General features: G+C 38.4%; 6 protein-coding genes across 6 annotated transcripts in view; 4 read left to right on the top strand and 2 right to left on the bottom strand.

The window, feature by feature from the left end:
• The first annotated feature begins 49 nt into the window (after nt 1-49).
• LOC113211055 (NADP-dependent malic enzyme) lies at nt 50-6,481 on the top strand. The gene is made up of 13 exons (XM_026429299.2): nt 50-361; nt 663-852; nt 1,306-1,464; nt 1,535-1,716; nt 3,220-3,400; nt 4,382-4,510; nt 4,584-4,766; nt 4,843-4,981; nt 5,061-5,147; nt 5,243-5,385; nt 5,545-5,715; nt 5,787-5,910; nt 6,015-6,481. Exons 1-13 carry the CDS (start codon nt 330-332, stop codon nt 6,179-6,181), a joined length of 1,887 nt encoding a protein of 628 aa, XP_026285084.1. The 5' UTR covers nt 50-329; the 3' UTR covers nt 6,182-6,481.
• Nucleotides 6,482-7,295: 814 nt separating this feature from the next.
• LOC113211054 (uncharacterized) lies at nt 7,296-10,726 on the bottom strand. Its single transcript, XM_026429298.2, has 9 exons — nt 10,086-10,726; nt 9,730-9,994; nt 9,369-9,651; nt 8,845-9,036; nt 8,531-8,768; nt 8,209-8,327; nt 7,994-8,120; nt 7,614-7,828; nt 7,296-7,529 (listed from the first exon to the last, which is right to left on the bottom strand). The coding sequence occupies exons 1-9, from the start codon at nt 10,573-10,575 to the stop codon at nt 7,422-7,424; spliced, it is 2,037 nt and encodes a 678-aa protein (XP_026285083.1). The 5' UTR covers nt 10,576-10,726; the 3' UTR covers nt 7,296-7,421.
• Nucleotides 10,727-10,816: 90 nt separating this feature from the next.
• Nucleotides 10,817-17,113, top strand: LOC113211052 (general transcription factor 3C polypeptide 2). Its single transcript, XM_026429297.2, has 18 exons — nt 10,817-11,151; nt 11,426-11,524; nt 11,850-12,002; nt 12,097-12,299; nt 12,381-12,654; nt 12,786-13,002; nt 13,088-13,184; nt 13,295-13,491; nt 13,572-13,782; nt 13,861-14,088; nt 14,176-14,280; nt 14,406-14,542; nt 14,646-14,832; nt 14,917-15,004; nt 15,135-15,263; nt 16,381-16,668; nt 16,758-16,868; nt 16,963-17,113. The coding sequence occupies exons 1-18, from the start codon at nt 11,101-11,103 to the stop codon at nt 17,104-17,106; spliced, it is 2,919 nt and encodes a 972-aa protein (XP_026285082.1). The 5' UTR covers nt 10,817-11,100; the 3' UTR covers nt 17,107-17,113.
• Nucleotides 17,114-17,156: 43 nt separating this feature from the next.
• LOC113211056 (mitochondrial pyruvate carrier 1) lies at nt 17,157-18,412 on the bottom strand. The gene is made up of 3 exons (XM_026429300.2): nt 18,176-18,412; nt 17,896-17,996; nt 17,157-17,806 (listed from the first exon to the last, which is right to left on the bottom strand). The coding sequence occupies exons 1-3, from the start codon at nt 18,241-18,243 to the stop codon at nt 17,628-17,630; spliced, it is 348 nt and encodes a 115-aa protein (XP_026285085.1). The 5' UTR covers nt 18,244-18,412; the 3' UTR covers nt 17,157-17,627.
• A 126-nt stretch (nt 18,413-18,538) lies between these two features.
• LOC113211065 (dr1-associated corepressor) lies at nt 18,539-21,199 on the top strand. Its single transcript, XM_026429309.2, has 5 exons — nt 18,539-18,763; nt 19,190-19,262; nt 19,479-19,572; nt 19,688-19,825; nt 19,909-21,199. Exons 1-5 carry the CDS (start codon nt 18,722-18,724, stop codon nt 20,084-20,086), a joined length of 525 nt encoding a protein of 174 aa, XP_026285094.1. The 5' UTR covers nt 18,539-18,721; the 3' UTR covers nt 20,087-21,199.
• A 797-nt stretch (nt 21,200-21,996) lies between these two features.
• LOC113211067 (serine/threonine-protein phosphatase 2B catalytic subunit 2) overlaps nt 21,997-23,818 on the top strand; it is a 48,973-nt gene continuing 47,151 nt past the window's right edge. Inside the window, exon 1 of the mRNA XM_052270761.1 lies at nt 21,997-22,578. Coding sequence (XP_052126721.1) covers nt 22,527-22,578 — 52 coding nt within the window. The 5' untranslated portion in view covers nt 21,997-22,526. The remainder of the gene's footprint in view (nt 22,579-23,818) is intronic.

Here is a 23,818-nt window from a genome sequence, read left to right as displayed (position 1 = left end):
CCAACGGTCCCTCCCCCGCGTTGGTTCCGGTGTTGAGCAAGCAAGTTGACCTTAATGTTGGTATGGGGCATAGCAGACGACAGGATCGGCTCGAGCTGCTGTGTGTGTGTACTTGTGTGTATGTGTGAGTGAGCCCCATCCGGGCAAGTGCAGCTAAACTCAGCTGTAACTAGCTACTGGCAGCTGTGTGGCCTCCGGTTCACCAAGCTCTCGAGTGTCCGCTTCCATCAGCACCAACCAGCAGGCCCTTCGCAGACCCGCCCTTCATCCAGCCGTTTTCGTTTTGACGTCCGTCAGTGCCCGAACCTGTGGTCAACCATAACCTCAATATGCTGTCGTCGATTGTGTCAAGGGCAGCGCTGTGAGTCACTTAGTTGCTAAATTTTAAGTTATGCTGTTAAGTTAGAACAGCGAGAAATCGTTATTATTATTTAACCAGAGCTGGCCCTCAGTCAAAGGCTGCTGCTTTGTTGTGTTACATTATTAGTAAGCAGCAACTTAGGGATCAATGGCAGGGGATTAGTTTCAAGTGATTGTGGCTCATGTGACTGTCAGTCTTCTGTATCCCTGAGAGTTAATTTAGTTCAAACATTTGTTTCTCTTGTATTTTCTATGCTACTCGTGCTTTAATTTTGAATAATATTTCTGTTTGCTTTACACAGGTCTACTAGCCACAGTAGCAGAAATGGAATCCTCTTTGGGGTTTCTCGCATTGTTTGTTGTGAGCCAGCCCATCATGTGCAAGGCACCTCCCCTTCATCTAAGAGGTGTTACCATGAGGTCACGGGCGACATTATCTGCCCTTCAATGGTACAGGGAATTGACCATTTGAGAGATCCTCGACTGAACAAGGTATGCCTATTCCAAGTTCACTTCCTTTCCTATTTGTATCTGAAGAGTCTGCCTATTTGAATCGGAAGACCCTATAAATTTTCTTGCTTCTCATTATTGCCACTGTTCCCTTGATAATGCTTGTGCAGTGTTCCACACTAGTTCTGCATGTATCCCCTCCTTTAATACTCCTTGGAACCTGCCTTTACTCATCCTTGAGACCCTTTTCAACATCCTGCGCCTCCAGTTCTCCCATTGGTGCGGGTCCACCGTCCTTATGTGGTCTAGACCATCTTCACCACCCCCGTTTAAGTAAGGTATCTTGTTTCTTGTGCCCTTTCCACCACAAATGCTACCCTCAACTCATCTCAATTTGGATACTACTGTTTGAAAAATGTGTTGCAAGCGTGCATGTATTCTATACTTTATTGTAGTGTAAGTGTTACCTAAAAGTCTTTGTTTCTGCTTTTTCAGGGCCTAGGTTTCACATTGGAAGAGCGTCAAGCTCTAGGAATCCATGGTCTTATGCCTCCAAAGTTCAGAAGTATGGAAATACAGTTGCAGCTGTGCTGGAAATCTGTTTGTCGCTATAACGATTCAATCAACAAGTATCTTTATCTTGCTGAGTTGCAGGTAGTTCATTTTACCTAGAGTTTGCAATCAATGCTGTACTTCTTGTTTTAATTACGTTTGGTAAATACAGGACCGAAATGAAAGACTGTTCTTTCGACTACTGTCTGAGAATGTTGAAGCGTTGATGCCCATTGTTTACACACCAACTGTTGGGTTGGCTTGCCAAAAATATGGTCTCATCTACCGTCGTCCTCGAGGGCTCTTTATTACAATTCACGACAAGGGGCATATTTATGATATCTTAAAGAACTGGTAAGCAATCTCTCAATTTGACCATATTTCTGCTTTTTAAAAAAATAGTCTTAGTGCAGAAGAGTGGTTTATATTTGGAAGAAACACTCTAAATGATGTAGGAGTTCTATGTAATGTGGAATGGCATACTCCTTATTCATTTCTAACAATCATTTTACCTACTTTGTTTCTCTGGAGTGATAGTTTAGCCCACTTTATGGCCAATTCAATGAGAGGCTTTAGAGCTACTTATTTCCCGCTTTGATCTAATTTATTTGGACACGAATTATTTAGGAACACTTAATATTAGGAACATTTTTTATGTTTTCGGTAAAAATCAGTTTTTGACGCTTTAGGAAGTAGTGAAGGTACATAGACATTTCTTTGACTTGTTGGAAGAAATTGCCTGGAATGCTCATTGCTCATTCAAACATCTGAAATATCTTCTCCCTCTTGTTCTGTCATTAATTTTTTTACTCCAAAGACCTCTATTGTAAGAAGTCGTACAAGCTCTGTGATGAAAGTATAATGCTCATTATGGAGATGAGGAACAGTCATGAGCCGAAGGTTCGTAGAGTATGCCATGTACATTTTGTTTGCTCTTGTTGAGTATCCTGGAAAAAAAAGGCAATGCACCATTATGTTGAGAAACCTTTTCATACATAAATGAGCATCATGATGATGAACTTCATATTTTACATCATTGTATAATTTTGTTGTGAAATTGCACGCAAAATTGACACTTTTTCATTCAAATACAAATGGGAAAGGGATGTTATAACTCTATTGAATGTGCCTGTTTAAGCTGGCATGAGCATGTCTGCAATACTAAAACCTCCATGCTGGCTTTGTTCTTTGTTGTTTACAAAATGCTTTTTCTGTAACATTTCCCACACTCCCACATTATGTTAAATTGTATCTTTTCTGCTAATCTGACTAGACACTACTTTTAATTTGTTTTCAAAGCCTAACTCCTGTGCAAATGCCAAATATGCAGCTTGTGCTTAAAAAAAATAATTACACCTAGTAACTAACAGTAATTATTACAGTTGTAATACATGTAATAGCAGAGGATGGAATGGCTTTGAAAATTATTTGATGGGGTTCCTGCAAAATGATATCTCATTTTAATTTTCAGCTATAGATGTGTTTTCTCAACATTGTTTTGAAGGTTCTGTTTTCAGTTTCTAGGAACATTTACAGTCTAAAGTATTCTGTACCATTTTTCTTTTACATATTATAATTTATTATGTTTTGGTGGGAGGGGTATGGGTTGGAACTGGGGCAGTTATAGTTATTTATCTCTCAACTCTACTTTAACAGCACTTTGTGTGATTCTGAGTTTAATCTAATTTTTTATCTGTATTACTTTAAAAATGTACTGCTCCTTTTTCACCTGTGCTTAAATTTGCTCTATTTCATTGTTATTATTCTAAAACTCGATTGAATTAAGAAAATGGTATGAGTTTTTTACCTCTAATGTTTTGGGTGATGGTGAATGGCTGGCTTGTTGCTGCTGTTTAGGCCGGAGCCCGATGTGCGGGCGATTGTGGTGACGGACGGAGAGCGAATTCTGGGTCTGGGTGACTTGGGTGCATGTGGGATGGGCATCCCGGTGGGCAAGCTCGCCCTGTACACTGCGCTGGCCGGCATCAAGCCCCACCAGTGCCTGCCCATAACGCTCGATGTGGGCACCAACAACCAGGTGGGCAAGTTTTTGCGACTTCATTCATTTTCACTGTATGTCGCACCTGTCTTTTAATCTCCCGCACGCACACCCGCTAAGTGAACTAAGTGGAGTCTAGAGGGCTCTCAAAGCCCTGGTGCATCATGCATCCCTCACTGACCTGGAGTAGTCAGTTTGGTTGGTGAAGGATTGGCATCTTTGTGGGCTCTCTCTGATGTATTCTATACATCTTATTGACCACTTTCCATTTTGTTTAATCTTTATCTAACAATTGGTCTTGTTGGTTGACTCCTGGTATGGCTCTTATTCGTTCTGCTTTGTCTCTGTTGTGCTGTCTGAAATACTATGAACTACTGAATTGGCTTGGTTGGATTTGCTGTTTGCCATATTACTAGGTAAAGCTTTTACTTTGTGGTATTCTCCAATTGGTTTCAGAATGGTGGCAGTCTTATTTTCTACCAATTTCCTACTGTCTGAATCAGAATTATCTTATTTATCTAGTCAATGGTGCTCTTGTGAATTCATTGCTTCAAGCTCAATGATTTGAGCTGTGCTCTTGTGCTAATAAATTTTAAGATTTGCTTTGCTTATTGAAAGTCAACTTAATGCACGTTTTACATCGTTTCCGGCCCTGTATACCTGACTATATACCTGATGTTTTCAGCCTTTGTCTTGTAAATAAATTGAAATTTGTTTGGATAGATGATAGATGAGGGTGGCACTAGTTGATAAGACGATTGAGGGACTATGAATCTATGAATTGCATTTTGTCTGATATGTAACTAATTATTAGCTCAGTTACCTTAGTTGTAGTTCTGTGTTAAACTTGGTAGCATCTTTAATGCGCTGTTTTTCTTCCCTTTGGTGCATGGTTGGTGATATAGCATTGATTACATCCTTATCACTTTACTGTTCAATGGATCTATTTTTTGATGATTTTCTTTGGACACTTTTTAATACACTGGCATTGATTTTTTTTATCAATTATTTGTCTTTTAGAAACTTCTCCAAGATGCATTATACATTGGCTTAAGACAAGAACGTGTCACAGGACCAGTCTATGATGAATTTATTGATGAGTTCATGCAAGCTGTTGTGAAGAGATACTCACAAAATACTTTGATTCAGGTACTTATTAATTTTCTGAATAATCTGACTTATTTCTTTAAAAAGATATTGTAATGGTTATTTTTATTGGCAGTTTGAAGATTTTGGAAATCACAATGCATTCCGCTTTTTGGATAAGTATTGCGAAGAATATTGCACTTTTAATGATGACATCCAAGGTACTGCTAGTGTAGCTGTTGCAGGGCTCTTAGCCTCAAAGCGCATTACAAACAGAAAATTGTCAGACAACAAATATGTATTCCTTGGTGCTGGAGAGGCAAGTGGGATCTTTCTAAATACACTTCTTTAAAAAAGTGACTGGTGACAATTTGTTTAAAATTTTATTTTTCCAGGCGGCCATTGGAATTGCTGACTTAACTGTCAAAGGGATGATGGCTGAGGGCTGTTCTGCACAAGAGGCTCGAGATAAGATTTGGATGGTTGATATTGATGGTCTCCTAGCCAAGGATCGTCCGGAGGGTCACCTTGAAGGTTAGCATATCCTAAGTCACCTGATCCAAACACATTTCCCATTAAAGTGCTTTTTATTGATTGCTTGAACTTTTTTCAGGTCACAAGGTAAACTATGCAAAGGACCACAAACCCACACATAGTTTTATTGACATTGTAAATGAAGTGAAACCAAGTGTTCTTATTGGTAAGACATGTTTTATTGCCTGATTCTGAAATCCTATTCTAAAATCCTATGACCCTATGTCAATTTTAATATTTTTTCAACTTTTCAATTATCAGGTGCCTCAGCTTGTGCCGGTGCATTCACACCAGAAATCTTAAAACAAATGGGTACCTATAATGAGCGCCCAATTATTTTTGCTTTAAGCAACCCAACAAGTAAAGCGGAGTGCACAGCAGAACAAGCCTACCAGTACACTGAGGTGAGGGCACCTACAATTTTCTGACATTTTAATATGAGATAGTTTGTGTTTTGTTTCAAAACTCCACAATCGTGAGACCCCATTGGTCAGTACGCGTCGCGACCACTGTTGTCGTGGACAGTATTGGTCTTTTCTAAACTTCTTTGTTTTGATTTTTAGGGTCGGTGTATATTTTCTAGTGGTTCTCCTTTCCCACCTGTAGAATATGGAGGGAAAACCTTTACACCAGGTCAAGGAAATAATGCTTACATATTCCCTGGTGTTGCACTTGGTGTGATTGCCACAGGCATGCACCATATCCCAGATGACATATTCCTCATTTCTAGTCAGGTTTGTTTAATTAATAAGGGAGTGGAAAATTGTGGTTTTAGTTCATTTCTAACCATATGTCAATACTATAGGTACTAGCAGACTCTGTAGCTCAGACTGATCTTGATCGAGGGAGCTTATACCCACCTCTTGGTGACATTAGAGAAGTGTCAGTGAAGATAGCTACCAAAGTTGCTAATTATGCGTACAAAGAAGGTGTGTTAATTAGTTGTAGTGTTTCTAGCACTTTATTGGTAAGGTTCATAACAATTCTGTTTCCAAGACTTTTAATCCTGCTTTGTTTTGCCTTTTATTTTCAGGCCTTGCATCATTGTATCCGGAACCCAAGGATATGGAAGCTTTCATAAGATCCACTCAGTATGACTATTACTATGATTCCCCCTTGCCAGCCACCTACCCATGGCCGAAGGAGGTTGAAATGCACGAACCTATTGGAGATCTCTCTGACAAAGAACTGATGTATTAGGTGGTAAAATGTGGAAATGTGCAGTATTTATTCTCTAAGTTAAAAATACAAGAGTGCAAGAAGCGTAAAGAAAATTAACTTTACCTAAATTGGGTTTATTGGCATGTAAGAGGCTCTCAGCCTCCTGTTTGTCAGGCCATTTACTTGGTACTTTGAAGTGAGGGAAATAAATATCTGAGATTAATGTGTCACATACAGAAGTTGAACATGGGAACATGGGAAGTAATACCAATGTTTTTTGCTGGTTTAGTGTTCTGTAATATTTACTCAGCAACTTTTTATGAGGATACCTTTAAAACAGCAAAAACATTACCTAGTTAAAATGTTGATTTTTATTCTTTGCTCATTGTTGCTTTCTGCAGTGCTTAGCATCTGGAATAGTTTGCATTTATCCCTAGTCCTGTATGTGTTTTGGCAGGCCCAGAAACATAGCATTCTTGTAATTTATTAATTAAAGTTTTTTGAGCTTATGTGAGGTTGCTGTGATTATTGTAGTAATTGTATCAGGGACTTTGTTACAATTTATTTGAGAAATCTGCCAGAATGTTTCTTACGTATCTTTAAAAGATAATTAAAGAAAACAACAGCAATGTTATCTTTGTCTCGCTCTTACTCCTTAGCTGTGCATGTCAATATTTTGTTACTGATACATCAAAGATATCCTCTATTTGTTCTGGACATAGATCCCTGTGTTTGATACAGTGAAGAGTGTTTAGTAGCAGTTCGTTTTGTGTATACTTGAATTTTCTGAAACACCATCTGTGTCTGGAAGTACGCTTTGTCCAACCTAAGGTATCATTGATTTCTCTTAAGCTACTTCTTCCCACAAAATTCCCCCATTTGAAAGGAGTTAGTTCCTTAGATCAAGAATTCTTTCTCTAATACTTGGTGCTTTCTATTTCTAATCAATGTATTTATTCTGATGTTTTTCACCTGATTATATCTGAAGGCACACCCTAGTTGCTTTAATGCACAAATCGTTACGTAATTGTAAAGAAGAATTTTCCAATCATTGGGTCATGATCATGACAGATGTCTATTGAGTTATTTAATGTTATGTTAAGATACTTATTTGTATAAGTTACAAAAACATGGTTGTCCACCATGTTGCAAATGAATTTTTTTGATTTGTTTATTTTATGGTTGGCATTGTGACAACATTAAATAAAAGTAATTTAAATTCAAACAATGTATAATTTTTTGACAATTGTTCAATAACGATCTAGAAACTAAATTGCTACTACACATATAAATCCGACTCTCTCTTCGTTTTTGAATACTTGTAAAAAAATGAGTGTAACTCATGGTCTATGCACTCGTTTGGCAAACTCCATGTTTCTGGCTGAATCTAGGTCAAAAGTAAACACAAGTGTATCAATTACCACATTAAAAATCAACATTGAGGCACAGAAAAGCTGGATATGTCCCTTACCATCAAACTGACATAGCCAAGCTTCTTCAAAGTGCGATCCTTCAGCTTCACATAATATGGAGGCCAGTGAGATGGAGAAGCCCATACAACAAAGTATGTACAGTCAAGTCGAGGTTTTGGTAATTTTTTAACTCTCCATGGACTTATATTACTAACATGAGTTGGTTTTTTAAAAACACGGTTTCTATCAAGACACAAAATTAAATCAGCCACACCTGTGCAGAAATTTAGGTTTAGAATAATATTTTGCACAAACATTTCAAATCAAAGATTATAAACACATCACCTAAATCAAAAACTGTGTAGCGTCCTTACAGGGCAAAGCCCTTGGACTCCGCAGTGTAAAACAATAAAATAATAAAAATATGTTTTGATATTACCTGGGCAGCTGAAGCCGGGGAGAACATGTGTCATTAAAACAAGTCCCATTGACATATCTTGAAGGTGTTGAAATATTGTGTAGAACAAGTGATTTTTATCTATGTTATTTGAGCTATTATTGTTTTCCTGAAAAAAATATTTCAAGTTACATCTAGAAACAGTTTGATGATCAGAAAACAATATTGTACCCAAAACTAGATTGAGGATATCTTACAAGATACAATTGCATACGCAACGCATCAGACAGTCTTGAACCTCTGTACTGGGGGCAGTTAACTTCAATACAGTCATCTGCTACCAAGTGTAGGCCATTCATACCACCATGGTAAGAATCTGTAAAATTTAAAAGAAATTTGTAGCATGGTTTCGTTATCCTGTTGGCTAGTTGAAATTTTCTCTCAGCATTTGTTAGGGAACAGAGTCAGTCAGTAAGGGCTTTCCCAAATTGCTTGGATTCAGAACGGTTTTTGATATATAATTTGCAACATGCAAAATGAATTGCCATTAACAAGGAATGATGCAAACACAGTTCTCACTTAATTTATTGTGGTAATTGGGTACTATAACATCTCCTTGCATAGTTAACTCCCAGAGATGAAAAAGATTGATTCCTGAGTCCATGAGGGTTACAAATATTTTCAAAAGAAGGCCTTCTGAAGTAGAGCATATGTCTCCATTTTCAAAAAAATGTGCTACTCTTTTGGCCAAATGAGCAACATCCTTTGGACCAAGATCTCCATAGAGATTTAAAAACATGCTGCTGATAACTTTAGGCTGTAAAAGAATTATGGTATTTTAAATATATTTGAACCAAAACAGAAAGAAAATGAACACCTCAAATTTTACTTACATCTGCCTGATCAATGTCATCAAAGCTGTCCAAATTTGCGATAAACTTATCATGTTTAATTCTACAGTTGGACATTATATGTAAAATGTAATACACAACAATGAAGTTTGTTAAGGGTCCACTTCCACTTATCTTATCAAGCAGAGCATGGAAATTCTTAGGAATTCTTCTTACTGCACATGAGTAAAAAAACTGTGAAAATAAAGAGGTTGATTAAGAGTTTCCTCCCAATGGAGCTTGCAGATAATCACATAAGTTTGCACTTTTTTTTCAATAAAAAAAAATAATTTAAAGTTAAAGTTAAACCGCTTGCACGTGTACTGGGTGCAGGCGGGCTTGCCTCATGCCACTTAGCATGGCGCCTTACTTAATGACCCAGGTTGAGTAAGCAGCCTGCCTGTACACCTACATGCGGTACAATATAACTTTAAAAGAATTCAAAATTTAAACATAAACATTAATGGAATTAGACAAGAAAATTTGTAAGTTTCATATTCCTTACGAAATAAAACAACCAAACCAACCTGAGTTACTGACTTCAAAACATCATCATTATTGTTCTGCAAAGCAGTGGCAATGAGAAAATGTTGTAGTTCCCGTGGAACATGGATTGTCTTTGGTGCAGACACCATTCTTCTCACAAAATGAATCAAAGAAAAACATTCAATAGCTACTAAGAAAGTGTTAAGCTGGCATTTTCCTTTAATTTCATCAAGAAAATAAGTTAAATGCCTCACGTCCATTTTACTTCGCCATTGCCGTGATGTACAACTCGCATAAAACATAATTTGGATTCCATGTGGGTATCTGTAACAATGCATCTATACCGTATTAATTCTAGTAAATTAAAGGTTCATTTTCACATCTCTTGATTACAGCAAATACCTCAAAGATTGAGAGGTTATTGATTTTGATAAATATTTCTCAACAAAAAAACTTTTGTCCAGAAAGTTCAACCAGAAAATGACATCAGTCACTCTAGTAAAAAAGTCATCTTTGGAGGGATTATTGGAGAACTGGTAATATCTTGCAAGAAGTTCTTTATCTATAACTTCCCAAATCGTTGAAGTGTTTCCTCCTTGGAAACGTAAAGTATACATAGACATGGTTATTTGTAATATGTCATCATCAGTAAATGTTGGTAAGTGCTCTATGCAGACAAAGAGAGGAATATGGTATTTAAATGTACATCATTTTGAGCTCTTTTTCACAAAGAAAAAATACTTTCTGGGGAACGCTACCAGCTATGTAAGTGCAGCATTTCCTGAAGTCTTCACGTCCCATTGTGGGAGCCTGATGGCAAATAAAGCTTGAAAGGTCTTTGACAGAGGCCTGAAATATGTCTTGTTTGGTGGGTGTTGATATACTCCATCGGCACTGATTATCCACACAATCTTCTAAAACTTTTGCACTAAAAATTGTTGATTGAAAACATGAATCATTTTCCAGCACAGCATGTGTTGATCTTCGTTGCAACCAAAATCCATTTCCCTGACTGGCTGGCGAATCCATTAGATTGTCATAGAAATCATTACGGTTACTTAAGCATAACCTTGGAAAATTGATGGATAGAAAGCGTTTAGTATAACGCCGATCAACATGACAGGCTACTTTGAACGATGAGAATGATTTAGGACTCCGAAAACATAACCTGTTAAGGAAACATGGCCGGTGGTATTCTTTGACTAGACCCTTCGACAGCACACGCAAACTGGCCATGAATGGTAACATTCCAGAAATGAAGCAAGCTGACGCAGAAATTATTGACAGGCAATCTTAGACGCATTGAAAAACGTTGTCCAGTGTTCTATAGTCATGACAATTATTCTACCATTCTATTCTACACAACAGAGCTACCAATGGCCAGAGCCCAATGGATCAATGTAAATAAACAACAACAAATGAAAACAAGTCCTCATTTGTTCTCGGGTCAAGGGGGCTGTGAATAGTTACAGGAACCTAACCTTATTAATTATACACCGGGTTTTGTAAAGATTGAGAATTTTAGCTTTTTTACTTAGTAGTATTGCACTAGCGGATCCCTAATTTGTAGCAGTAGAAGTTTTTTATAGTTGATGTTACATGATCTGGTTTTCGGAGAAGATCATGTCGAATGACTCGAGATTATATATTGTAGACACCACACATTCCTTGTGGTTTAGCTACAGTTTTTCAGATTTTTAAAGTTACTGGTTAACAGTAGCACCTTTAAAAGCAGGCTCTCACTGTGGTTTTGATACTAATACAGCTATCGAAATGCGTGGAGGACGGCGTTCTTTCGTGAAGGAGGAAATCGAAGTTGTTCAGGTAAAAGTGTCAATCCATCGTCTGTCAAAATTTCAAACATCTTGATTTCAAATTTACATTTAGTGCTCAATTTGTCACGTATGCTGTAAGTTTAATAAAAGTTTCAGAGTCATGCTCTTAGTATGCTTCTTGTAATGTGTGGTATCTTATTGCTGTTACTTGAATGTTTTTTCAATTATTACAATGTTTATTTTCTACATCGAATGATTAGGATCATATGTTTATACAGTTTGTTACTGGATATTAAAAAAAATCTTTTTTTTCATCCATACAGTGTGCAGTTTGCAAGGAAGAAATGTCAAGTCATGACTTTACAGGTCACAATATTAATTCCCACAACATGCTCGCTTGGTTGGAAGGCACCATGCCTCTGGTAAGCATGTAATAAATAATAATCAACATGTCAGAGAACATAGTCTCTAACATGTCTCTCTCGGAAAACTTTTTAAATACTGATTTGAGTAGCTTTTCTTATTTTCTCAGGACTGTGAGGTTTATGATAAATTTTGATTCAATTCTTCTAAGCATTTTAAATAATAAACAGCATAAAACTGATCTGAAATCTTACTTTATAAGTTGAGAAAATAATGCTACTTCCAGTGTTTACCGTGTTTTTCAAGAGTAGGATAGGAGAATGGCCTATTATAAACACAATCCTCAGAATAATGATCATAAAATCCATGTTTATATTGATGTAGGACCTAGATAATGAAAAACTTATTCTCAGTATGCTTAACAAAGCACTTAAAAGTAAAAAGAGGAAAGTTCTCTGTTGTGAAATCTGTGGAGAAGAAAAGAAGAGTGCAGTAGGATTTATCACTCACAAGCAAGTGTGTGGCAAATCTGAAGAGGTAAGTTGCATGTGGCTTTAATATTTTGAGATTCAAATAAATAATCTTTTCACTATAGTTTATGATCCTGTTACTTTTGTAACTCTTGCCTCAGGAAAAGGAGCAACTAAAGATCAGTTGTGAAGTTTGTGGTAAATCTATAATGCCTGTGAGCCTGAAGTCTCACATGATGATTCATCAACGTCAAAGCACATCAGATGATTTTGATCAAACCATCGGGAGTCCCACAAGTACTTCTCCAAGTACGAGTCGATCAGAACACAATGGGAGAAAACCCAAAAGAGCCGCTGCTACTCGGTTTGTATACAATATATTGATGTTTGCTATTTCTAGGCCTAAATACTCTTCTTAATGGTTGGCTTGAATTTTGATTGGTAGTGCCAAGTCTAGAATGATGGATTTCTTGAGTGATGATGGATATTCAGTGCCCAAGAAAGTTCCAAAACATCTGAACGAACCAAAGCAACTGTATACAGATATGGAAACTCATGGTTGGGATTCATCACCTAGACTTCTGCAAACATGGAGAGGCTTCATAAGTCTAACAGGCAGTATAATGTGTGTGTATAGTGATTGTCAATACCGAGCAGACAGCATTGATTCAATCAGAAATCACTTAAGTGCATGCGAGTACATTCGGGAACATAATATGGTGAGAAAATTATTTTATGCCCTTCATGGCAGGGATTTGTATTTCTTTTATTACATACGACACGCAAAAGAAACAGTTCAAGAGACAACCATTTTCTAAAAATTGGGTGTTACCTTCTCTTCTTCTTTTAGAGGTTTCTGTGCAACGTGTGTTTATTCCAACATAACCAAGAGTCTGAAATTCTTGAGCATGTCCTGACTGAGCATGAGTCGCAGGAGAGTTTTTTAAGTGATGCACCCTCATCGAGTGACATAAATTCAACTTCTGAAGCTGAAGTGGAAAGTGCACGACCTGCTGTTAAGCGTCAGAATCGCTTAAGTATTCGTCCAAAGCCACCTGGTCCACAACGTATGTTCTCTGCATTATAGAAAAGTATTCAAGTTATTTATTTAGACATTGCTGTTTGTTATATATCTATATATGTATGATACAGGTGCATTTAACAAAATGAGATTCCTTCAGAACACTGTCACATCAATGGGAAAAGACCTGGAAATTTATAATACTGCATTGCAATGGACTTTTGATTTGTGAGTATTTGTCTACATTGTTTGCTATCTGAGAGTAGGATGTAATTTGTAGTGGTTATTTAATTCTTAAAAACCTATAATATATAAATATATTTATATATTTTTCTTAGTCGTTTGGCAAGCTACTCTGATAAGGTGTTCCCTGACTTGGTTCCATCAAAGACAGAGTGGTCTCTTCTTCTTGAAAATTTGGAGTTGTACGTGCCAAGGGCGACCAAATCAATTCCCATACAATTTCAGTCTACATCTCAGGGCATGTCTGGACTTCCCCACCAGTTTTCAATATTTGAAGGACAAGTCATTGATGGTAAATGGTTGATTTTATTTTAAATTTCCTTTGCAGTTGGTAGTTGGAATGTTTTTTTTCAGTGGCGTATGTTTTTTCAGGTGTTAGCACTTTCTTTACTGGTGGACCAGTCTGGGCGATGGAGTGGTGTCCTATACCAATGCATATATGTTTATCGGAAAATAGTCCTCCATCAGAATACCTTGCTGTTAGTACGCACCACAACATGGATGATACTTTCTGTGTTCCAAAGTGTTATTCATTTCCTAATATTATCCAATTTTGGGAATGTGGAAATCTCTCATCCAAGAGGTGACTTAGCTTTTTTGCGTGTTTGATGCTAAAAAACTTCTCTGTTTCAACTCAATTTCATTTTATCACATTTTTCAGTGTTTTGCAACACCCCAAACTAGCACTGGCCCTAGCCCATGATTATGGTACTATATGGAGTTTGGCATGGTGTCCTAGCGGAGCTTATGATATAAATCCTGAGTCTTCTAAAGTGGCTACGCAAAGTTGGAAGAGAATGGGTCTCCTTGCTGCAGGATGTTCAAGTGGTGATGTTCAAGTGTTTGCCATACCATTTCCTGATGAATTGGTTTGTCATCAAAACCAAAGGTATAGTACCTCATCCACTTTGAAAAAGTATAACTTCAATATACACTTTTTCTCATAGTTACTAACTCATTTTTATTTGATGTCAAGAGTTCTTCCTGTTTACAAGAGTAAGCCATCTCTCACCTTGGTTACAAATTTTACTGAACCATCACAATGTACACGAGTTACATGGTATCAGGGACGTGGCCATGGGTAAATATATTATCTAATACACAGTATTTAACTCAAAACTAATTTTTTTTTTAATGCATTAGAACTTAATATGTAACCAAAGACTTTATAATTTTTACATTTACTATCTAAAACAAATCTTACAGGTTGATAGCAGCAGGGTACTGCAACGGTATGGTAGCTCTGTGGGATCTTGAAACTCTCCCTCCACTGTTGTGGGATGCTGAACACAGCACATTAAAACCCTTTCAGTGTTTTCAGGCCCATTTGACCGTAATATCAGGTAAACATAAACTGCAAACTTTTCTAATCTAATCTTAGAATCTATGTTGTACTTTACTTTTGGCAGTTTCCTCTATATTGATTTGTGACAATATTTCTTTAAGCACTTTCATTCAATCCTGAATATGATGGCCGTTTTTTTATGACTGGTTCCCACGACCGGGGTGTAAAATTCTGGGATATGGAGGATCTATCTGCACCCATGACTCACCATCGACGAGGATACGTCACTGATGGTGTTTGGCTCAACCTTTGGATATCAAGCATTACCTCATATGACGATGCATTTCAGTAAGCTCAAATCAGATTCGATTGTATCTGTTTTGTATGGAAACCTGTTAAAATATTGTGTTATCTAATTCTTCTTTTTTGTAGGCATGAACATACTAACTCAACCTTGCATCCTGTTCGAGACTATGGATATAAACCATATCCTCTCTTAACTCAGAACTCAGTTGCTTGGGTGAGTTCAAATATGTAATTAATAAAATGTCAACTTGAAGCTTGGTTATAAAATCATGCCATTCTAAGTATTATTTTTTTTTAAATCATTTATTTACTTTTGCATCTTCTTTGCTTTTTCTTATTTTTAGTGTTTGTCATATAATGAGTGGATAAACGCTACAGCTCAAGGATCTGAAGCAGGTGAAATTGTTGTAACTTTTTCTAGCCAGCTTATGAGAGGCTTAGATAATGAGAAAAGCTCAATTGATAAACGAATTGTAAGTACCTCTGTTTTGTTTCTATCCAAAGACAAGGAAGAAGGAAAACACAAAATCAATTTCGTGTGAAATATGAAACTTGTTCTTTCCAGAGATCACACTTTACGTCAGTATATTTGGTTGTAAGAGAACAAGTATTGTCCTGAGTGCAGTTGTGTAACCCTTAATATGTCGTGTTGGAGGGTAGGGGCCATGGGGACAAGTCAGGTAGAGAGTGCCCATTTGCGCAAAGTGTTGATATTTTGAGCGGGCTAGTTCTAAAAAATATGTCTATCTATCTATGGTTTTGTAGGTAGGACAATTTCAGAGCCAGTCCGCTCAAGATGCAATACTGTTGGGAAAATTACCCCCTCAAAAGTCAGAGCACTGGCACTAGACAAGGAAGGAGGGCTTATTCGGGTAGAAAGAACAGGGAAGGACTGATCGCGCTGCTCTGCTGAGGGAGGGGGGCGTGGCCAGTGGCCAGCCGGCATCGGACCCAAACATAGGGCCCGAGGTAGGGCCCGAACAGAGCCGGCGGGGCCGAGCCACACTTAGGATGAAAACCTTCAAAATTTTTGTTAAGAGTTCTCAAAATAATACTATTTAACATGGAAAAAGTTCCTCGATAAAACAAACACCAAGGTTCCTAATTTTGAATAGTATTACTTCCAAGTTTGAAGGAGTTGTGTCCTCTGAGATTTAAGTGTCCAGTAAAAAGCTGGGTTAAGGACTTAAAATGAAAATGTGCAAAATTTGTGAAGAGATCTTGAAAAAATCCTATTAAACATGAGAAAAAGTTCACTCTTTTAGTAGAGACCGGCGTTTGCGCTGTTCAGTGACACTATTGTTATATCTGTGGGTGTTGTGTGCTCTGAGGTGGAAGTAGAATCAGTTAAGGTGTGACACTGCACTGAGAACAATACTCGTTCTTTTTACCACCAAGTGGAAGTTGGTGGGATGGAAAAGAACAAGTAAAAAATTATATTAGCTGTATTTCTAATACAAATCTTCTAGTCCAGTTAACTGATTTGGTTTCATACCGTTTCTTTCTTTATTTCAATCTAAAAGGAAGCAGTAAAATTAGTTTTTTTTAATGTGCGTGCATTTTCTCATGAGTTCTTAATGTGCTCTTTAGATGGCCAGTTATACTCAGTTAAAAAAGCTGATTTCTGGAAACTCCAGTACCAAACAGCTTGGAGAAGTGGTTACATGGAAGCCAGAACCGAAGAATAATAAAAACAAAGGGAAGAAAACAGCTAAGAATGCAAAAGGTAAAGGGAAGCGTCATGCCCAAGATGCAGAAGGTGAAGAGACAATTGCAGCATCTTTATATACTCCTGAGGCAATTTTAATGGAACGTAATCCACAGTATTATGCTGACATTGAGAAAAACTATGGCCTATGTGTTTGTGATGTAGTTAAGGTATGTTTTGAATTTGTTGAGTGTTATTGAATTTTTGTAGTGGCATTTTTCAGAATGCAAATCCTTAACTTCTGAACTCTTTGTTTCAGGGTGACAGTAACAAACATAAACTGCCAGAAGAGGCAAAGTCACGAGTCCGCTTATCTGGTAAAATGCATCCAACATGTTCAGATTTTTATCCTATAACTTCGATCAACAAAGTAAGATCATCGTATCACATCTAGTTACTGTACATGGATAAGTGTTCTGGAGGCATGTAGTATATATAAATGTGCACTTTTCTAATTTCTACAGGTAGTCTGGAACCCAAACATTGGAAGGTTCTTCTGGTTGGCTACAGGTCATCAAAGTGGTATCATTCGAATCATTGGTATGCACTTCATGCAAAATGAAACTTTAAACGAGTTCCTTATTCAGGCATCTGAAACTCTTAGGTAAATATTTCCATGCTATTCTATTTCAAATTCTCATCTTTCTAAAAGTATAGATGTGTGACATCACTGCATTTAATTTGTACTCTTATTGGTTGGTAGACATTCTTTCATTTCTTTAGTATCAAAGGAACATTAGAGCTCCAGCAGTTGACTCTACTGTTACACTTTCTGCTTGACTTCTTATTCTCACTAGACACCACATAAAATTGTGTTAAAACCACAATCCCTGTTTGGGGGCTTCATTTCCATTTCCTAATCTAACAATGTGAAAGCTAAATGGCAAGGAAGACTCATCCCACAGATGTTCAGGGGTTTATCTAATAACCTTAATCACAGAAATTTGCTTTACTTTTATGCGTTATGCAGTAATGTTCTAAGTAATACGAGATAAAGTTCGATACCTGTGCTGTTATTGTTCATACATTGTAACCATCTTAGTATATCTTTATCCTTGTTTCACGAAAATAATTTAAAGGTCATAATTAAGTTTTAAAGAATGTTTGTTGACACTGTACAACTGTTATCTCATTCACTGGCTGGCTGTGAAGCTGCCTCTTTACCTCCAAGGTGGTGGTAATTGATAAACCGTGCTCCTTGTGTAAGTTGTGCACATTCATTGGTGAAATGGCAGGCAAAAAGTAGCATGTTCCGTGGCTGAACTCGCCAAGCAAACCTCATGAACATGATCGAGTAAAGGGAGAGTGCTGTAAAAAAAGCAAAATTGTGATATGTCGATAAAATAGATTATGTGGTGTATATAAAATACTGGAATAAAGATCTGACACCTAATTACCTAAGGTCATTTTACCACTGATCATGGCAGCATCTTTGCGGGTGTCAGCAATTGCTGCAATAGGGATACCCCAGTTAGCTACTGGACCCCAGAAGTGTGTGCTGTAAAACAAAAATAGAAAATAGCAAAACGATGACACCTGTCTGCCCTCCCAAAGATACTAAGAACAATAAAATCAGTCAAGTAGTTGCAGTAGTCCTATTGGCATGAGGGCCTTTCACAGATAAGCGCCCAGCTGCATGCTAAAACTTTGCTACACTTTAAGCTACTGCTTACTCACCTCATCAAATACTCCCGGAACTCTTTACTCTTGAGGCTGTTCATTAGCTTACCCGCCATAGCTGCCATGTTAAAGAAATATTAAATTGCTTTCAACAGTCCCTGGGATTGAAGCTGATAAGGGAAAAAAAATTAAGGTAGAGGTGACCACCAAACGTCGGATACGCAGACAAGGTTACTTGCCCAGCTGATTCCTACTTAAGCAGACGCTTTGTGAATGTGGATATAAATGTGATGTTCTAGTTTTCTGATAACAGCGGGAAGGGGGAAACAGGGGGGGTAAGGGATGAGAGAAGGGGGGAGGGGCTTAATGGCACAAGGCAGGTTTGAAGAAGATCCCAGGACGTCGTCAGACTTCAGTAAACCCCCCGCCTGCTTCACTCCCACCCCGGTCCGAAATTGGAGTTTTGTTGATTGCGTAGTCTTCTTCATCCCTCCAGTTTCTGTTTGTGTTACGGTTTTCTTAATATCACAATGATTATATCTCGTTTTATTTCGTGTTAGAAAGCACTTACTTAAGTTATTCTTTTTCTACCTATGAGAAGAAATGCCTAGCAAGCGGAGGAAATACAACGCTCGCTTTCCAGCGGTATGTTCAACACTGATTTTATTGCCTATCCTTGACAAGAATGTTTCAAATATGTTTATTGACATATACAATACTGCATGATAGTTTGAAAAACCGTATCAACTCTTGAACAATGTATGTTGCTCCCTTGAACTCTATTCATTAACGTCCGACTTAATTAGGCGCTTTTGTACCGTCTTTCTCGTTGCTGAGGTTAGCAATATCTTTGCTAGTCTCATTTATCAAATGTTTGTTATTTTTCCGGATTGTTTGATTTTAATTTGGTTTCATAAGCGTACATTGTGTTCTTGTGTAATTTTTGTGTAATCTTACTCATTGTATCTAGTGAGCTTTCTAAGAAGGGTCAATATTTGTGTGCCTTTATTATCATTGGAGTTTTGTCGTATTATTAACGAGACTAATTTTCCTGTTTCGTTTGTTGTACAGGGGCGCATCAAGAAAATTATGCAGACTGATGAACAAGTTGGGAAGGTTGCGCAAGCTGTTCCCATCATGATTTATATCCTTTAGCCTGCAGTTTTATCTTAACTTTTGAAAATTATATGAAGTAAACCTTTTTGTGCTTATGCTCTTAACTGGCTCATTTCATTTAGAAATGATATTGTTACTTTATGTCTTTCATAGGATGTCAAAAGTCAGGTGTAAATTTTTTAATCTGCCTCAACTTGTTTTTTGTCTTTTTCTTTATGACTTACTTTCCTTAATGTAACTGTACCTAGAACTTTGGAGCTCTTTGTCCAATCACTGATGACAAGTGCTCTTGCAGTGACTAATGCAAAAAATGCAAGAACCCTTAGTCCTTCTCACATGTAAGTTCTCATTTTATTTTTTAACTTTGAAGTTTATGTAATTAAATCAAACATAAGTGTTCTTAAAACTGATCTGTTGAAATTTTTCTAATTGAATTTGGTGTCGTCCATTCAGGAAACAGTGCATAGTTTCAGATCAACGCTTTCATTTTCTTAAGGATCTTGTGCGAAGTTTACCAGATGTGAACTCATATGATGAAGACGGAGCTTCATCAGCTTCAACCACAGCTACTGTGCCTGAAGAGGTGTTAAGGTGCGTGCTGTCTGCCTACCTATTTCAGAGTACAGACTTTCTTTGGTTCTTTTCTTGACCTAATAAGTATTTTTTCACCCTAGCTCGTTCACCGGTCGAAGATTCAGAACAAATCCAGAGAAGCAAGAAATGCCACAGAGAGATAATGAGGACAAGCGGTCTGAAGATTCTGAATCAACTGACTCAGAAAAAGATGCTAATAATATTCACGTAGAAGAAAACACGTCTGACTTCGTGATAGATGAAGACTATGGGTCCTAAATGTTCCTTTTTTTATTTATCTTATTTCCCACTCCTATTCCACCTTCAATACTTTGCTCTTTTCTTTCTCTTTGTGAAGTTTTGTGATATTTTTCCAATATATACTTTAAGTATATGAATATGAGTTAAGTCAGAGGGCCACACTTGGAGGTTGGATGTGCTGATGTTGAGGAGGATGTGCCAACTCTCTAGATTATCCACCTGGTCCTCATGTCTAGGTGCAAGATTATCTGGTGCCCTTTATTCTCAACAACCTGTAATTGTTCCAATGTTCTATTTATTTGTATGATATCATGGTTCCCAGTAAAATATGATATTCTTTAAATTCCACTGATTGTGGATTTTATTCTGTGTGTAATTGAATCCCCTAATGTGATAATGGTCAACTTTGTTTTTAGTTTAGCATAAGACCTGTCATGAAGTTATTGTCAGTCCAAATTTAAGTTGATGTGTGCTTTAAGGATGTATTACCCAAGAGGTATCCTAGGAGTGAAACTATTTTAAGTTGTTTTAATTAAGTATAGTCCCCAAGTCACAATTTCATGTATTTGAAAGGAAGTCAATTCACAAAATCAAAGTGCTAATACATTTTTTGCTTTTAGAATTTTGTGAAAACAGTTTGATGCATCAGGAATCTATGATCTATGATATGACTAACAAACATTTTGTTTGCATTTTATAAATAAATGAAATGGACATTTGTGTATTCAAATGCAATTAACAATGTTGAAAAAAAATTGTCAAAGAATTTATCCAGCCAATCAGCTATGTTTTGCATTTGGTTTGTTTTCTACTCTGAAATCTGAATGATTGATGCTGCTTGGACCCTCCTAATGACTTTCTTATTTAATGCCTGTGACTGATTTTCCCTAATGTAGCTATGTGTGCAGTTAAGTTTGCTGTTTATCTGATGTTTGAATACATGCATCTTTGGGTGTAACTTTTGGTACTTCTGGAGATCTGTGTAATGTATTCACCTATAGCTATTAGAATGACCATAACTGTGTTGGTACAAATTTATTTAAGAAGCTAGTGTTTTTACAGATATTTCATGTTTTTGCCTGCAGTAGGTTTGGATAAAATTTGTTTAAATAGACTTTTTTTAAATATTTATTTATTAATTTTTATTTTTTCCTTTCCGTTTCATTTTATCATTCTAAATTGGTGTGAAGTTTGTGAAAAGCATGTGAGTAATTTGACTGTAACAACTGGAGGCTGCAGCTGTGAATTGAAAATGAGCTTTGCTTACAGCTTGACGGTGGGCGTCTGTTCAATTGATTATCCTCCACAATCTGATATGCCTACAGCACTCTTTTAATTTTATCATGTCGCATAGCTCACACTTAGATCATTTCTCCTCTCAGAGTACTTTTTCAGTTTTTCTTTGCACAATATATCTGTTGTTTTTTTTACTTCAGAGAGAGACAAGAACAAAAAACAAAAAACTACAGGAAACAAGGAGTAATGTGTGTAGCGTTTCCTGGAAGCTGAAAAAGTGGCTAAGACTAGAGGAAATCATTGCCTTTCCCTCTTTCATGTTTTCCCTGTTGTGTGTTGTCCCCAAGACAGACCATATCAGGCTGGTAGTTGCTTTGAAGCCACTGTCTGGTACACCGACAGGCATCGGTAGAATAGACCAGTAGGTTGCAGAGCCCCGCCCGCCTGCACACCTGTAGAGCTGCGTTAACGGTCGGCGCTGGGTTTGTTTCGGCCACCAGCCGGCTTCAGAGCCGCAATCGATACCTTTTCCTTACCCGCCCCTCGCTCCCGCCGCCGCCGCCCCATGTGCGAACGTGCACGCGCATCAGAAAAGGGGGGGGGGGGGGCCTTCCCTGCCTCCGACTAGGAGGACCACCCTCCGTCCGTCGCGTGCCAGTGGAGCACACTCGTCACTCGTCCGCCGTGCGTAGAGTCCTACAGTGCGTCCCGTCTCCGGCACCTCCCCGCCGGACACTCGCCGCCACCGAGTCGCGAGTCGCGAGGGGTTCATCGCCGCAGCCGTGGCCTCGAGGGGCCTGAGCAGCATCTGGTCAGGGGCGCGGAGAGCGGGAGGGAGAGGCCGTGAGGCCGTGCAGTGAACGATCTCCTGAATCGCGCGGTGCATCGTCGGGTGCGGCGCCGTCCCCGTCCCGCGGGCTTCACCTTCCCCTCCGAGTTCCCTTCTCTGTCCCTGTGTATCTGACCAGGGTCGGGTTCGGGGGTTCGGGCCGCCCTGTCCTGTCCGCCGAGTTGCTGGCTTTGCCCGCCGCCCCGCCGCGCCTACCACCCATCCTACCCGTGCCGCCCGCCTGCTGCTGCTGGCCGCCCGGCCCCGCCGCGCGCCGCGCCAGCCGTGTAGTGTGTGTGCGAGAGTGTGAGTGAGAGAAGTGAATTCGGGTCAAGAATTGAATCGGCGGTTGCCGTCGCATGTGCAGTGTGTTGCCAGTGACAACCGTCCAGGATGAAGTCCGAAACTAGCCCGAAGCTGTCCTGCACAGACCGGGTGATGAAAAGTGAGTAAGCCTTGTTTTTCTTCCCCGGGGTCCAATTGGGCAACAGCGGGCGAACGTCGCCATGACTGTGGATGTGGTTGAAGGGGTTACGTCTAAGGTTATTTGGCCCCGCTGCCGCTGGGACGGCTGGTGGGCTCCTGTTCGGGATGCGGTCCGAATCCGAAGAAATGTTCTCTTCGCGATCAGGGTTCTGGGAATCCTGATCGGTCCTGCCATCCCATTTGCACCTGTGGTGCCGATGTCCCCTTGGAGGTTATATACCCCACCAAATTCACATATCAGATGATGTTTTGTCAGCGAATGTTTTTCAGTGACTTTATGGGACTGCTGTGATCGAGTTAAATCCCGTGAATAAGAACAGTTTGAATTTTCTAAAGCAGGATTATCCTGTAGAAAAAAATATGCAAACACTTCATCTGTCAGATGTTTTGTTTATACTTTGCCTTTGAATGGACACACTGTTGCTTGCCTTTTTAAAATCAATTATATTGTTGTCTGTGCTGCCTTCCTCTTTTCAACTTATTTTTTAACTGCAAATTTCAGTTTTCCTTTCGACTAGCCTTGATATAAAAATTCTCAAAATTATCTTCCTTCCTTAATGAAAATATTATTTTATTAAGATTAGGTAGTACACTTTCTAACATGTTTTTTTTCCTCTTCTTTAATTTGTTTATTTAAAACAACATCAAAATTTATCAAACTTAATGAATTACTGACATACCTCCCAAATTTCTATTTTGTTTTTTCAACCTCTGCTTCTGGAAAGGAGAGAGTGAACGACAACCTTATTTGTATCTCCGTCTCCCAAATCTTTCAGTCCGTTGTAAACTTCTTGTTCCCTAGTTAAATTGTCGTTTTACAAGACCTTACTGCTCTATAGGCTTCTTTCTTCATTTTGTCTGATAGTGTTGTTAATTGAAAATGATCTTTGAAACGGTATCAAGCGGCCCAAACTATCTGAAATATTTATCCACGAATAATTTAACTTGAATGTAACTCCCTTCTTCAATCAATAGTGCCTGTTTTGTAGTGGTGCTAAAAATCCAGGAATATTGTCATTCATTTGACGTGTATGTTTTTGCCTCCCCATCGAGTTGAGTCCAATAACGTAGTCAGGCTGTTTGTGACTTTTCCATCGGGGAGTGTGAGAGATAATTTCATTTCGCAGTGTCTGTCGGAGCGGGGCTCCCGAGGCTCATCTTACCCCAGTCGCTGCTGTCGCGGGCCTCGCCCATTTATT

Source organism: Frankliniella occidentalis, unplaced genomic scaffold (genome assembly GCF_000697945.3).
Source record: "Frankliniella occidentalis isolate FOCC.00 unplaced genomic scaffold, Focc_3.1 Scaffold137, whole genome shotgun sequence".
NCBI classification, from domain to species: domain Eukaryota; kingdom Metazoa; phylum Arthropoda; class Insecta; order Thysanoptera; family Thripidae; genus Frankliniella; species Frankliniella occidentalis.
This window is presented reverse-complemented; position numbering and strand designations above follow the sequence as displayed.

What these genes read in the sequence shown, in the direction of transcription:
- LOC113211055 (XM_026429299.2), top strand. Translation starts at nt 330, where the DNA reads ATGCTGTCGTCGATTGTGTCAAGGGCAGCGCT. An exon ending in TATGATATCTTAAAGAACTG is followed by an intron (nt 1,717 to 3,219) that starts GTAAGCAATCTC and finishes GCTGCTGTTTAG; the next exon opens with GCCGGAGCCCGATGTGCGGG. An exon ending in GAAACCAAGTGTTCTTATTG is followed by an intron (nt 5,148 to 5,242) that starts GTAAGACATGTT and finishes TTCAATTATCAG; the next exon opens with GTGCCTCAGCTTGTGCCGGT.
- LOC113211054 (XM_026429298.2), bottom strand. Translation starts at nt 10,575, where the DNA reads ATGTTACCATTCATGGCCAGTTTGCGTGTGCTGTCGAAGGGTCTAGTC. An exon ending in TTTTGAAGTCAGTAACTCAG is followed by an intron (nt 9,037 to 9,368) that starts GTTGGTTTGGTT and finishes TTATTTTCACAG; the next exon opens with TTTTTTTACTCATGTGCAGT. An exon ending in CAATTACCACAATAAATTAA is followed by an intron (nt 8,328 to 8,530) that starts GTGAGAACTGTG and finishes TAAATTTTACAG; the next exon opens with ATTCTTACCATGGTGGTATG.
- LOC113211056 (XM_026429300.2), bottom strand. Translation starts at nt 18,243, where the DNA reads ATGGCAGCTATGGCGGGTAAGCTAATGAACAGCCTCAAGAGTAAAGAG. An exon ending in TTCCGGGAGTATTTGATGAG is followed by an intron (nt 17,997 to 18,175) that starts GTGAGTAAGCAG and finishes TTTGTTTTACAG; the next exon opens with CACACACTTCTGGGGTCCAG. An exon ending in CAGTGGTAAAATGACCTTAG is followed by an intron (nt 17,807 to 17,895) that starts GTAATTAGGTGT and finishes CTTTTTTTACAG; the next exon opens with CACTCTCCCTTTACTCGATC.
- LOC113211052 (XM_026429297.2), top strand. Translation starts at nt 11,101, where the DNA reads ATGCGTGGAGGACGGCGTTCTTTCGTGAAGGAGGAAATCGAAGTTGTT. An exon ending in AGGAAATCGAAGTTGTTCAG is followed by an intron (nt 11,152 to 11,425) that starts GTAAAAGTGTCA and finishes TCATCCATACAG; the next exon opens with TGTGCAGTTTGCAAGGAAGA. An exon ending in TTGCAATGGACTTTTGATTT is followed by an intron (nt 13,185 to 13,294) that starts GTGAGTATTTGT and finishes TATTTTTCTTAG; the next exon opens with TCGTTTGGCAAGCTACTCTG.
- LOC113211065 (XM_026429309.2), top strand. Translation starts at nt 18,722, where the DNA reads ATGCCTAGCAAGCGGAGGAAATACAACGCTCGCTTTCCAGCG. An exon ending in ACAACGCTCGCTTTCCAGCG is followed by an intron (nt 18,764 to 19,189) that starts GTATGTTCAACA and finishes TTTGTTGTACAG; the next exon opens with GGGCGCATCAAGAAAATTAT. An exon ending in ACCCTTAGTCCTTCTCACAT is followed by an intron (nt 19,573 to 19,687) that starts GTAAGTTCTCAT and finishes TCGTCCATTCAG; the next exon opens with GAAACAGTGCATAGTTTCAG.